This window comes from Arachis hypogaea, chromosome 5 (genome assembly GCF_003086295.3).
Source record: "Arachis hypogaea cultivar Tifrunner chromosome 5, arahy.Tifrunner.gnm2.J5K5, whole genome shotgun sequence".
NCBI lineage: Eukaryota > Viridiplantae > Streptophyta > Magnoliopsida > Fabales > Fabaceae > Arachis > Arachis hypogaea.
This window is the reverse complement of record NC_092040.1, coordinates 91123374-91138623: the sequence shown is the minus strand read 5'-3', so window position 1 is coordinate 91138623 and position 15250 is coordinate 91123374. Positions and strand designations below refer to the sequence as shown.

Genomic DNA, 15250 nt, shown 5'->3' with positions numbered 1-15250 from the left:
ATGACTCATTTTGGGCTGTGACATTAACCCAGCCGTATAAATCACCTTCATTAGTGCAAACCTTTTCGCCTTCCATGAAGCAAAAACAAGAAAAACAAACAGAGGAAGAAGAGACAGAAAACACATATTAACGCTCACCTTTTTTGCTCATTTTTTCTTCTTCAGAAAAACAAACAATGTCAAAAACAACAAAGAGCAAATGTAGGAGGCATGCTCATTACAAGCACATAAGGCACATAAGGCAGTTACATCCGAAACGTCAACTCCCCATCCCAACCATTCAAAAACCCACAATCAAAACCCCTCAATCACACGGTCAGGGACTCCTTGGAAGACGCAGCGCATGTCAAATCAATCACTCATTAAAGTGCGAAGAACGAAGCAAGCATTTAAAGCTGCAAACGTTTCAAATCCAGCCATAGAACTAAGCCGAGCTTGGGGGGCTGAAGGGCACAGACGCAAAAACAAAATCCTTGGCCGAGGTATATGACAATACCGAGAAAAAAGCTCGCCTTCGTTCTGTTCAAACCAAGGCAAGCTTGGGGCTATGATACGTCCCGACATACCTCGGCCACCTAATAAGCTCGGAACGAAATCAGATAAGATCAGACCCACTTATCCGAAAATAAGAAACGTGCTTAAACAAATCTGATCACCAAAACAGAATATGATAACCAACCCACTAACTCGGACTTATCCACGGAAACGGTAAAACAGCGTCTATAAAGCCGAACTAGTATTCTCGGCTAAATGATCAGATTCTATTTTCAGTCTTCATATTTACTTAATACACTTACTAGAGATTATTACTGACTTGAGCATCGGAGTATCTTTTGAAGGTATTCCCGCCGCGGTGTTCGATCCTGGACGACTTATAGCTCTTCCTCTCTGCTGGCAGCTTGCTCAAAATTGCTAAAACTCCACCATCTCAGTACACGGACGAATCAGTATGTATTTAGAATTATATTATTTATTCTGTTTTAAAAAAATTAAAAAATAGAAAGGTTAATATTTGCATGTATTATATATAATATTTTAAATAAATTATATTTTTAAAATATTTTGATAAAAAATTATATTATATAATAATATCTTTAACAAAATTAGTTAATTAATAAATTTTGAATATAATAATCTAATTCTCTGTCAAGTAATATAAAATAAAATTTTAATTATTTTATATTTTTATGTTACAGTTTAAAATATTATTTTAATATAATTTGTTAATATTATAAAAAAATTTTGCATAATAATTATTCTTAATGAATAAAAAACATTCATATATTTTGTATTAATATATTTTATATTTAATTATTTAAGAATGAAATATTTTGTTATCATTTAAATTTTTGTATATTAAAATATTGTCATTTAAAGTATTTATTTATGTATTAGAATATTCTGTATTTATTTATATTAGCCTTTGATTTTCATCTAATAAAATCTAATAGTCTATATAAACATAGCACATCCAATAAACACATAATTATTGTGTTCATTTTAGACATATCCAATAGCAAAGTTCAAAGATACCTTGAGTTTATGATTTGGCTTAAAGTTCAAACATATCATGAGTTTATAATTTGACACTTTTTTAAATGAGTTATGCTACACATACAAGTTTTTTTTGACTTTTAAGTTGGGCCAAATCTAACAAAAATTACCTTCACTCACTGGAACGTGATAACATATGCGTCACTCAACCATTTCCAAAGCGCGTTCTCACTCACCATTATGGAAGACACTTCTTCTTCTTCACGTTTCTCCTTCTACTCCTCATCTTCCTTCTTCTTCTTCTCCTTCTTCTCTGTGTTTCCCATCCTTTTTCTTCGCGTGTTTCATCTTCATCGTTGTTTTTTTTATTACTGTTGCTGTTGCTGCATTTTTTTCTATTCCTCTTTCTATTGATTTTGCAACATTATGTATTTTTTTCTTCTTTGTTTGATTTTTTCTCCAAAAAAAATTATAAAAAAACGAAATAAGAATATGAGGAAGAAGAAGCAGTAGAAGATGAAGAGGAAGAAGTGGAAGAGTTATGAATTATACAGAACTTATTAGAATAAAAATACACTCAAATATTTTCGTGTTACACCCAAATTTGCTACAAATACAAAAAAATATTTTCTCTAATGCTTTGTTTTTTTCTTCTTCTTTTTTTTCCTTATTTCTTTCTTTCTTTTAGTTAAATGAATGTAAGTTTATCCTCTTCCAAGTAATTTTGTAGCATTATATATTTCTTTTTCTTCTTTGTTTGATTTTTTTGTTTTTATTCTTGTTAAGAGAGTAAAACAAGAAAAAACTTGAGAAGGTAAAATAAAAAGAAAAAAATGAATAAAAGAAGAAGAAGAAGAAGATGGTGATAATGATAAAAAAAAAGAAGAAACATTAGAAGATGAGAAGGAGGAAGAAGAAGAGTTTTAAATTATATGGAACTTATCAAAATAAAAATACACAAAAAATTCTTAAAATATACCAAAATATCTTCGTGTTATACCCAAATATCTTCGTACTACACCCAAATTTGCTGTAAAAAAATATTTCCTCTAATGTTATATTTTTTCTTTTAAATTGAACCACACCTTAGCCTTGGATTCAAAACAATAATCAATTTCGTTCTGATTCAATAGACAATCTGAACCTGAATTATTTATTATCTTCAATAATGAGATAACTGATGATGAAAGAGAAAGAGAAAAAGAAAAGAGGAGAAGAAATTTCAATGAAAAAAGAAGGAGGAATAGGAGGAGGAGGAAGAGGTGGTGTTAATGACGACGATAACGAGAGAAAAAATTACGAAAAAAAAGAAGAGATACGGAAAAAAATGTAAAAAGCGTGTGAATATAAATAACTTGTACATTTGTATGTGGAGAATAATTTTTTGAAATAATCTAAAAAATACACTTCATTTGAGGATCAATAGGTTATGTATTTTGATTCAATCCGACAATATCGTTCGTTATGATCTCCCTGAAACAATAGTCAATATGTACAATAATAATACAAGTCTGCCTTCTACATAATAAATACCAACAAAATAACATTTAGTTAAAAGACATATGCAAAAAAAAAAAAAAAAAGAAGAAGAAGCATGAGAAATCACATCTTGAATGTCAAGTAGTCCATAGTTCTTTATGGATGTTCTCTATGGATGTCTTTGGCATAATAAGAAGTGTATTAGTAAAAGTGGATCTGCCTTTTTTTAAATTGTATTATTATTTTAGAAAAAAAAATATACCATTAATCATTATAAAATTAAAATAGTGGAACTCACAAATAATAAATATTATAAATTTAAAGATAATTAAAACATTATTTTACTAGTTTACTAACATTGTCACTTTAAAATTTTTTTTCAACAAAATCTCACCACCAAAAAGAATTAGTGCCAACATACAATAAATTTCTCACAATTAACTTGTTGGCTATCTACCAAATCTAAAACATAGCCAGCAAAAATAGACAACATTTTAATATCATTTTTCACTTAGATGTCAAAATAAAAAAGTTTTTTAAAATTAATACATAATGTGACAATTTTTTTCTAATTTCTAATTTACCGTAGATTATGATTATGATTATAATTACGATTATGATAAACATATGTTTTGTTTTTTTTGTTGAATGATAAAATTCATGTTCTAGAAATAAAAGGTGGAAGTTTCACGGAACAAGTGAAAGCCATAAAATACATTTCTCATTAATGCTTATCATCTTATGCAATTGTCACCTAAAAAGAACACTTTTGAACTATTCATCAATCTTTATTGATAAAAAAATTGCTTCATAGATACTTAACTTGACAAGTATTATCTATTCGATATTTACATAATTATTTTACTGTAAAATCCTACCAAAACAAAAGTATCCAAATTCACATAATTTTTATAAAAAAAATAATAAAATAAATAAAAATAAAACCTTTAGAGCAGTTAATAAGAATAAAAACGAAGGAGAAAGACCAAGTTCAGAATTAGTGATAATGCAGAAGAACATAACGATGATGTCGAAACTTAATGCAGAAGTAGACTGGATATGTATGTGGTAGAATCGTGGTGCGACAACTCTGGCGATAAAAGTGAACTTCTAAAATATTAGATGAGTAAAAACGACGACAATGCAGAAACAAAAATAAAATACAACAATGCAAAAAAATCTAAAAGTGTGGTGCGATGGTGGTATAAAAAGACAATTGTCCTATTTAAAATTGTGATTAAAAAAAATATATATTAAAATATAAAAAATAACTTTTTAATTATTAAATTTTTTGGTAATTTAATTATTAAATTAAAAAAAGGCCAAATTATAAATATTTCTATGAAGATTAAACAGGTCCAAATTATAAAAATTTCTATGATAATTAATGTTACTCCCACATAAAAAAAAGTAATGAATCCGTTGCCTAATTTTTTATTTGTGCCACATTCTTAGAATATTGATATGTCACAGCTTGTATTATTACTTGTTGCTTCCTGTCATTGGAATTTTGGACAATTTTAAATGTTGTTGCTGTTATTAAAAGCATTGAAAAAAAAATATTCATATATCTTTAGTTATTTCTATTATTTAAAAAATTATTATTTTTGTACTCATCATATCGGACATAATCCCCAAAAAACATAAATATCCTATTCAAATCGAATCAGGTTGAGATTTAATCCAAATCTAATCCGGTCGGATCCACACACACTCCATAATATATTTTCCTTCCTCAAAATAAAAATAAAAAAGGAGACTATTTTTAAAAAATATTAATAATAAAAAACAAAGAAATAAAATTAAAAAAATCCGAGGTGAAGCGGCCGGACAGAGCGACGTCGTTTGAGGGTTGTCGTACGGAACACGCCCCCAAAGTTGACTCTTCAAACATCGAAATTCAGAGTCAAAACCATAAAAAAGAAGAAGAAAAAAAGAGGGGGAAAGAAAGGAAGAAGAAAATAGTAGCACACAGTGAATGATTCTTTGTGTAAGTGTGTTCAGAACACAACTCGAACACGAATAAGAATAAGAAGAAAGAAGAGAGAAGAAAGAATTGAAGAGTGTGAAAAACAATTCTAATTGTAATGGCGGAGAGTGGGGGTCGTAGTGTTAGTGCCAGTGTGTGGGAGGGTGTATTGGAGCTTACCAAGTGGGCGCAGCATCACAACACGGACCCACTATTATGGTCCATCCAGCTCACCTCCGCCCTCAACGCCGCCTCCGTCCGCCTCCCCTCGCCGGAGCTAGCCTACCGTCTCGTCTCCCACATCTGCTGGGAAAATCACGTGCCTATCACGTGGAAGCTTCTAGAAAAATCTATTTCCGTTAACATCGCTCCTCCGCTACTCGTCCTCTCTCTCCTCTCCTCCGCCGTCATCCCCTGTCGCCGCCTCCACCCCTCCGCCTTCCGCCTCTACCTCGACCTCCTCAACCGCCACGCCTTCTCTTCTCTCTCCTCCACAATAACTTCCCCTAACTACCGTACCGTTATGGATTCCGTTGACGCTGCACTTCAGTTGTCGAAGGTGTACGGTACTTGCAGCGAATCTGAGGATGGCGGCGCTGGCGGCGTTGTTATTGTTAGGTTCGTTTTTACGGTTGTGTGGCAGTTGGTGGAGGCGTCGTTGGAAGATGAAGGGTTGCTTGAGCACAAGCCTAGGTGGTGGATGAATAATAATGGAGGTTTGGGTGGTGACGGTGGTGGTGATGGCGGGAGCTACTTTTCCGAGCAGAAAGAGGGTTTGCAGCGGGCGAATACGGCAATGGCTATTGAGACAATTGCGAGGTTCATGAGTGACAAAGTAACTTCGAGAATACTTTCGCTGGTTCATCGAAACATGTAAGAAGCTTTTAGTTTTAGTTAAATTTGGAGTAAATGGCCAAATTAGTCACTGAAAATCATTCGTTTTTCAAATTGGTCTTTTAAAGATTTTTTTTTATTAAATTTGTTCTTTAAAGATTTTAAATTAGTCACTTTGTTGGTTGATGGTGTCAAAATTTGCTAATTGACACATTAAGTGACATTCCAGCACACATATGGAGTCTGAATTGACTATTAACGTAATAAGTTTATGAAATTAGATCAAAATAAAACCTAATTGTAGAGAAAACTTGAGACATTGAAATCTTTCAATTTGGAGTTGATTTTATCTAATTTTATAAACTAATAATGTTAATAGTCAATTAAGACTTCTAGGTGTGATGGGGTGTCACTTAACGTATAACATTAGTAAATTTTGACATTATCGACAAAGTGAGGGAAGGACTAACATGACTAATTTAAAATCTTTAAAGAACAAATTTGAATAAAAAAATCTTTCAGGACCAATTTGGAGAACGAGTGATTTTTTAGGGACTAATTTGATTATTTACTTGTTAAATTTGCTTCTTGTTTTTTGAATTTATTTCATGATTTTGGGGTTTAGTCAGTAGTAGTGGTTTTAGTCAACAGAGTTAACTGTAGTTGTTTGTGGTTTGTTCATACTTTCTTATCACTTGGCTTGGATTATGGGAATTTTATAGTTGCGAGTCATGTTTAAGGGAGTGCTTTCGTATAGATTGAAGCCTTCTTTCACTGTAACTAAAATATGAAGAGTTGGTTGATCATGCCTTTCTCCTTAGGTAAGGTCAAAACCAGTGAAAGGATGGCTTTGCCCCATAGTTAGTCTGCTCAATTAAGCTTGAGCTAGATGATACAAGGTTTAAATGGTTAATAGATTTCAAATATGGGTTTACACAGAGGAAGCTGAAGAAAAATATTTTGTTATATTCATTCAGAGAGAGGCTCTAGTGTTAATCATGACTCAAATTTTGGTGGTGTGTTAGTGCTTTGTTATCTCTTGGTTTGCATTCTAGAGTTTTCCATTAATGTGTCTTATTTAATCGAAATGCTAAATGGCTCGACAATATTGGTGGTACAAAATGATGTGTGAATAAAAAGATAAGTAATCAAGTTGTGTTGTTTGGCCACGGAGAATTTCTCTGTCATCAGCTAATGACTGCACTTAATCCTGATTGGTCGTCATACCTCTGTACCATATGCATGAATTTATTTTCGTGCCACTGATCAATGGTCCATCGTTAATTACTATGCGAGTAATTGATGAGCTCAGCCTTGTCTTGTTGTAGATTGAAGCAAGCCTGTATTCCAACCTAATCTTTTATGTTGATTCAGATTGTTCATCTCTGCTTCCTGTTTGTTAAGTAAGGTGAAATTAGGACTGGAAAAGATTTATCTCCAGTAGTGAATTAGGTCGAACTAGATTACCGAGGCTTAGTAGATTTCTTTTATTCTAGTGGTTTAGGCAGCAAAAAGAGAGAGGGCACGCTGATCTTTAATGTTTGTATTGTAGGCCAAATCATTGGGTGGCTTTTGTTCAACAACTACAGAGGCTTGCGGCAAATTCATTAGTTTTGAGGAACATGAAGCATGTTACTCCTGACTCCCTTTTACCTTTTGATTTGAAATCTAATAAAGGGTTTAAACTATTGTCTCCTGAATGCAAAACAACACGTAAATTGGAACTTAATGCAGTCATGGCAGCTGCTGCTGGATCTGTTCAATCCTGTAATGACACTTGGTCTTTGCTTTGGCTTCCTATTGATCTTGTTCTTGAAGATGCAATGGATGGAGATAATGTGGCAGAGACTAGTGTTGTTCAAGTTCTTTCTGGTATGAGTAAATCATGAATATTGAACTCTTCTAGGCTTTAAGATAGTTTCCATCCATATGACTCCCTCTCTTTCAGTATAATTATTTCTTGGTAAGTGGTATTTGCTTATTGCAGGTCTGGTGAAGGCTTTAAAAGCAGTTAATGGCTCTTCATGGCACAAGGCTTTTTTAGGATTATGGATTGCAGCACTACGACTTGTTCAAAGAGTAAGTACTGATCCTATGGATGTTGATAATCTAAAATTAGCTGGTTGGCAGGGATTTCTTTATATGATGAAAGGGATTTGTAGAAGGAAATGCACAAACATGATTTTATGATTTTGTGGATGGTGGGTGTGGATGGGGAGTTTGTGTATGAAATGCTAGACTAACTCAGTCATGTCTAAGATGGGGTCATATGATATATTTGGTCTTCCGAAAAAAAAAAGGAAAGGAAGACAAGACAGTATGTCATTTGGATACTACGTTTTTGTTTGTTTGGTTGGCAGGTTTAAATTTAATTGATTTACTGGCTCTGGACTGAATGCCAGTCACTGACCATGCGAATCTGCATGCAATTGGAATCTATCCATTCATATAATTCTGTTATCATTTTGGTGTTCATCTAGGAGCGGGATCCAAGTGAGGGTCCAGTACCCCGCCTTGATACTTGCTTGTGTATGCTATTATGCATTACAACCCTTGTGGTTGCTAATATCATCGAAGAAGAGGAAGGTGAACTGATGGAAGAAGCTGTACGTAGCCCTACTAATCAAAGTAAGGACAACCAGGCTTTGGGAGAGCGTCGTGAGGAACTGGTAACCTGTTTACAGCTATTGGGTAATTATGAGGGTTTACTGAATCCTCCTCAATCTGTTACCTCGGTAGCCAATCAGGCTGCTGCCAAAGCTGCTATGTTTGTATCAGGGCATGCTGTTGGTAATGGATACTTGGAATCCATGAACGTGAATGAGTTGCCTACAAACTACTGTAAGTAATTACTTCCAGAATTTGAATATGTAAAAAGTGTTTGTTACCTAAGGAACTCATGACAATAGTTGCAATTTGCTCTGTATCCTTTTGCTTGAGATATGTCCAGACCCTTCTCAGTTTCATTAATTTAATGGTTGGAATTTTATCTTGGTTCTGTGGGATTCTTTTATAATTTTGCTGTCAGTGTTTGTACTTTTTCGTTTCCTTCTTTTCATTTTCCCTTAGATGTGGTAGTTTGACAGTTCCAAAAAAATTAACTTGTAGGGGAAAAAACGAAGTTGAAGAAAATAGATACAATGTAAGATGAGAAAACAAATGAACAATAATCTTTTGATAAAAATTATTTTATTATTAACAAGTCTCATGTACTCACTAATGAATGTAAATTAAATATGTTATCCTTTTCCTAAAAAAATTATTTATGAATTGTTGAAAAAAACTTTTGGATACTCATTAATAAATTTCTTACATTGATCTCCTTATGATGAATTCAACTAAATTATGTATCTTTTTCTTAATAATAACTCAATCTTAGTAAATAATGTTCTCTTAATGTAAAATAAAATTAATATGTGGACAAACAAAATGAAACAAACTATAGGGTCAAACATATAACTTCCTATATATTTTGTAATAAATCCTAAAATATCAATGGGGGCATATGCCTACCGATACATCTAAATCCGTCCCTGGTAGTTACACAAGTCCTTTTCATGTTTGTATCCTCCAATTTTCACCACCTGTGTGAAACTTACTTTTTGCTTTTTCTTGTAGCTGGTAACTTGTGGCATCTGATTGTCGAGGCCTGTATTGCAAGAAAACTGATTGATACTACAGCTTATTTTTGGCCTGGTTATGTGAGTGCGGCTTACAATCAACTGCCTCACAGCATTCCTAACCATTTACCTAGCTGGTCATCATTGGTGAAGGGATCACCACTAACTCCTCAGTTGGTTAATGTCCTAGTGGCAACTCCTGCTTCCAGGTATTCTGCTACCTAATGTCAGTTTTATTTGTCCCTTTCTAAGGGATTCTTTGTATCCCATTCAGAGGAACTAGAGAGGTCTTTTGATACATGTCTATATATAGGCATATAGCTATTAGGAAGGTGACTGATCCTGTGGTTCTGTATTTCTTTTGTCTCATCAGTAAATTACTTTATAAAAAATATTTAGTTCCAAAATAATATTAGAAAGATGATAATGTGATAAGTCAAATACATAATATTGAACTAATACAGAAGTATCATAATTATATTGCATCTAATATAAAAGAAAAAAGAAATACCAAATTTGTTAAATTGTACCTTTTATTGATGCAGCCTGTGCAGGGTAGTTACTAGTCTATTTGCCTAATTAGACCTAGAAATCCTGGATATAAGGGTGTATTTCGTGTGGAAAATACTTGTTTTGTGGTTAAGAAAGATGGATATATAGATATTAGTTAAGACACATACACCTAAAGTATGCACTTACTCATGGGGACACATGCTTGAAAGTGGTAGTGGGTCTGATCAGCTGTAGTATTGCCTAATAAAACTGGCCTTCGGTTGTACCTTTCCATTCCTGAAATCATATGTTCAAGCACGCACACACCCACATACTCACATACACATACACGATGCTTTTTCTTGTATATTTACTAGTGGTAATACAACTGAATTTAAGCTCGTGGATTTAATGGAAGCTTAGCGGAGATTGAGAAAATATTTGAGCTTGCAAGAAATGGCTCGGATGAAGAGAAGTTATCTGCTGTTACTGTTCTTTGTGGGGCATCGCTAGTACGTGGTTGGAATGTGCAGGTAATCCTGAAGCCAATTTTTTTTTTCTGGATTTAGACAGCCTTGCAAGCCATAGACTAATTTTCGATCCCCCCTTCCCCTTCTCTCTCTTTGTGATATAGTTGTTCACTTTGTTCCCTTCCCTTTATTTTTATGTTATTACAATGATTGTGTTGTCTGCAGGAGCACATCATATTTTTCATCATAAACTTGCTGTCACTTGCAGTTCCTCCCAACTACTCTGGAAGTGAAAGCCATTTGATCAGCCATGCACCATTTTTGAATGTCCTCCTGGTAGGAACTTCATCCGTAGACAGTGTTCAGATGTTCTCCCTCCATGGTGCGGTATGTCCAAATTTAATTGCTTCTGTTTTCTGACTTGTGCATGACAAATAGGCTACAATAACCTTTTTACTTAAGAAAAGTAGGGGAATATCAAAAGTCTTGGGAAACCATTATTGTTGCTGCATAAAGCACTCAGCTTGTTTCTTGACTGTGTATTAGTTTTGCCATCTTCTTTTAGGTTCCTCTACTTGCAGCTGCACTAATGCCAATATGTGAGGTTTTTGGCTCATGTGTTCCTAATGTGTCATGGAGTTCTGCAAGTGGAGAAAAGAACTCTTGTCATGCAGTGTTCTCTAATGCATTTATTCTACTACTAAGGTTGTGGAGGTTCAATCATCCACCTATTGAACATGTAATGGCGGGTGCAGCATCTCCAGCATTTGGATCAAAGTTAGGTCCTGAGTACCTTCTATTGGTTCGGAATTGTGGCTTAGCAGAGTTTGGGAAATCACCAAAAGATCAGATAAGCAGCAGGAGATTTTCAAAAATGATTAGTCTTCCTCTAGAGCCCATAGTTATGGATTCTTTTCCAAAATTAAAAACTTGGTATCGACAACATCAAGAATGTATCGCATCAACCCGATCTGCTCTTGCTCCTGGAGGGCCTGTTTATCAGATTGCTGATTCACTACTAAGCATAATGTTCAGGAAAATAAATAGAAGTGGTCAGTCGTTGACTCCTTCAACTTCAGGAAGCAGTAATTCATCTAGTTCTTCACTGGATGATGCTTTGATGAAACTCAAGGTGCCAGCATGGGATATTCTTGAAGCAGTTCCGTTCGTTCTTGATGCTGCTCTTACAGCTTGTGCTCATGGAAGAGTTTCTCCCCGTGAATTGGCTACAGGTATTCATGTCTTTTAAATTGTGTATAATTGTGAGCTATTTCAGGATTATAGTGATTCAGGCCTTAACAAGTGAGAATGCAGAATTGAGGGGTAAGGGTGTTTTGTGAAAGGATCAAAGATGGTTGAATCTGTCACATTGATGATACATGGAGAATTGAATATAATCCAAAGATGGTTATATTAATAATATGAATTATTATTGTTATGATGATGATTTTTTATTGCATCATGGGCACATTTGATGTGAGGTCAAAAGTGACTGAAAGTGTAGAAGTGGTGGCTGTAAAAGGTCTTGTACTATAAATTTAATAATTGATTATTGCTCCTTTAAGGAACCATGCTTTTTTGTGTTAGACATGCAATGCTTCTTTGAGAGCCTATCTTGTCATTCATTCCACACTCAGTCACAAGAAGTAGGTAAAGAGATGTGAAGCTGGCCATATATTATGTCGTATGTTACTGAATTCTTATCTCCTAAAGTTGCTTTGGCTTTTGGATTTTGCTCAACTGAATTCTTATCTCTAAAGCTGCTTTGGCTTGTGAACTTGTTAATCTGGGTTTTTTTTCCGGCTCCTATCATATTCAGCCATATTGATATTCTTCAATGTAGGTGTAGATACAAAACCGATAGGGAAACCTTCAGAAATCAGGTCCTCACATCATATGGTTAATATATTTAAGCCTAAAATTTCTAGGATTCTAGGTTGGTGTTGTAACAATTGTGACCATAAGCTTCTCTCTTGTTTGGTTGACTGGGCACTGTTTTTCATGTTTTAATATACTATCTTTTTGGCCATATCTAGGACACTTGAGCCAAAACCTTTTCTTCAAGCATTCACATAATTTATTTGAAAGGGAGCCTTAAAGCAATGCTTAAGTTGTTTCTGTGTGACTTTAGGGTCGCAAGTTCAAGCTCTAGAATCAACCACTGACAATAGGTAGTCTACAACTCTACATTACACCATTTAGATGTAGTAATTCCCCTGCCTTACATAATGCAGGATGCTTGTGCATCAAATTGATCCTGTATTCACGTAATTATTTTCTCTAATAAGCCTGCTTCTTTCTGAGTTGGCATGGAGTAACTTGTTTGATTACTTTCTTTTAATATTTAATATAAGAACTTACTATTCGGGCATGTGATTAAATTTAGTTGAAGTAGACAAGTAGTTATAGTCAGGTGAAGTATATATATTAAACCAATCTACTGTAATATCATTCAGTTATTGAAATCCATTTCTCTGTTCGCTACTCTCATTTCCTAACAGTTTGCAAATGCAATATACATGGTTGGCAATGCTTATTTGTTGATTAAGTTTGTTAATATAAGCTCTATAATTGTTATGAGCTTGCTTTTTGTCCCAGGTCTCAAAGATCTTGCTGATTTTCTTCCGGCAACTTTGGCTACAACTGTAAGCTACTTATCAGCTGAAGTTACACGTGGCCTATGGAAGCCGGCTTTTATGAATGGAACTGATTGGCCTAGCCCTGCAGCAAATTTATCAACCGTGGACCAACAGATCAAGAAAATTTTAGCGGCCACAGGTGTTGATGTCCCAAGCCTTGCTATAGGTTAGTGTGATCTTTACATACTCCCCTTGAATTCAATTAATTTGACACGTAATTCTCTTCGGTAGTAGTTCATGGATGATGAATGAATTATCAATTAGCAAAGAGATGTATGATTATCCTAGAAATATCCACTTTTCTTGAGTTTGCGCACAGCTAAAATTTGTTTTTATTCTCTACTAAAATCAATCTGTTGACTTTATATTTTGATCTGTTGCATGTAGATGGCAGTGTTCCAGCTACACTTCCTTTGCCCTTGGCAGCTTTTCTAAGCCTTACCATAACATATAAACTGGACAAAAATACTGAGCGCATCCTTGTGTTGATTGGCCCGTCGTTGATTGCCCTTTCTGCTGGTTGCCCCTGGCCATGCATGCCCATTGTAGGTTCTTTGTGGGCTCAGAAGGTAAAGCGATGGAGTGACTTTTTTGTTTTCTCTGCTTCTAGAACCGTCTTCCACCACAGTAGGGATGCTGTAGTTCAGCTCCTAAAGAGTTGCTTTGCATCCACCCTAGGGCTTGATTCTGCCTGTCTTTATAAGAATGGTGGTGTTGGTGCCCTCCTTGGTCATGGCTTTGGTTCTCACATTTATGGCGGGATGTCCCCAGTTGCCCCTGGGATTCTCTACTTAAGAGTTCACAGGTCTATTAGAGACGTCATATTCTTGACAGAAGAGATTTTATCTCTTCTAATGCTTTCGGTGAGAGAGATAGTAACCGGCGAGTTGCTGAAGGGTAAACAGGAGAAGATAAAGAAGACCAAGCATGGAATGAGATATGGACATGTTTCTCTTGCTGCATCAATGACACGTGTCAAGCACGCCGCACTTCTGGGGGCTTCCTTTCTTTGGATATCTGGTGGTTCAGGTTTGGTTCAATCTTTGTTAACCGAAACTTTCCCTTCCTGGTTTTTATCAACTCTAGATTTTGAGCAGGAAGTTGGAGAGTCTGGAGTAAAGGTTGCCATGCTGAGAGGCTATGCACTGGCGTGTTTTGCTGTGCTAAGTGGGATGTTTGCTTGGGGAATAGACTCTTCGTCGCCCACATCGAGAAGGCGACCAAAGATTCTTGGGATCCATTTAGATTTTCTTGCCAACGCCATGAACAGTAAAGTATCACTGCGCTGTGATTATGCGACCTGGCGTGCTTATATGACTGGGTTCATAAGCTTGATTGTAAATTGCGCGCCTCTGTGGATCGAGGAACTTGATGTGGGTGTGTTGAAGAGAGTGAGCAAGGGATTAAGACAGTTCGACGAAGAAGATTTGGCACTGCGCCTTTTAGAAATCAAAGGCACAAGGGCCATGGGTGAGGTGGTTGAAATAATATGCCAAAGTAGGTTCTAACTGGTGCTCAGCGCTGCTGACCAAGACTTGATTATTTTTGCAGTTAGGGTATGTTGATATAATTCTTTCAGGATTATAGTATTTGATTTTCCACTTGCTGCTACTTTGTACATAGCCATGTAAATCTCATATATAGTGTCCCTTGAATTTGTACTGTTTTATATTTGCATCTCTCAATTAAACACGAAGTCACGAATTATTATTACATTATATATTGTTAGCAGATTTTGTTGGTAGTCATAGTGTAACGGCATTTTGTAGGGAATATTTTGTCACATGAACGTTTAAATTAATTGATGTCCCAAAGAAAAAAGAGTAAAAGAAAAAGAAAGAACCTTTAAACATTAATGTTAGGCAACTTGTAACTGTAATCTATCGATTACTTCTTTAATTTGTTCTAACCATTAATTACCATTCTGCCTTATTTAAAGTCTATATCTAATTGAGACACTATTACTTTTCTCTGTTCTTCGGTCAGAAATGTAAAATAATCCTGAGTTGTTGCTGCTGCTTTGCCCTTGTTTATTTATTCAGCTGCCCTTGTTTATTTATTTTTATTTTAAAGAAAAAAAAAACCTTGTTGTTCATATCCTGATCCAATACTATGGCCCCGGTCAAAACACACCAAAAGCTCCAATCTAAAGATTGGCCTTCGCTTCCCATCGACCTCCTCATAAGATGTCGGATTCAACGCAGACTCCTACTCAAAGAAGTCGGGCTTGAAGGATAGTTGGCAGATAACACT

General features: G+C 35.0%; 1 protein-coding gene across 1 annotated transcript; it reads left to right on the top strand.

The window, feature by feature from the left end:
• Positions 1-4801: 4801 nt before the first annotated feature.
• LOC112801898 (mediator of RNA polymerase II transcription subunit 33B) lies at positions 4802-14741 on the top strand. The gene is made up of 10 exons (XM_025844847.2): positions 4802-5815; positions 7329-7648; positions 7764-7855; positions 8257-8617; positions 9395-9605; positions 10307-10421; positions 10584-10745; positions 10924-11590; positions 12957-13163; positions 13385-14741. The coding sequence occupies exons 1-10, from the start codon at positions 5061-5063 to the stop codon at positions 14503-14505; spliced, it is 4011 nt and encodes a 1336-aa protein (XP_025700632.1). The 5' UTR covers positions 4802-5060; the 3' UTR covers positions 14506-14741.
• Positions 14742-15250: the final 509 nt, after the last annotated feature.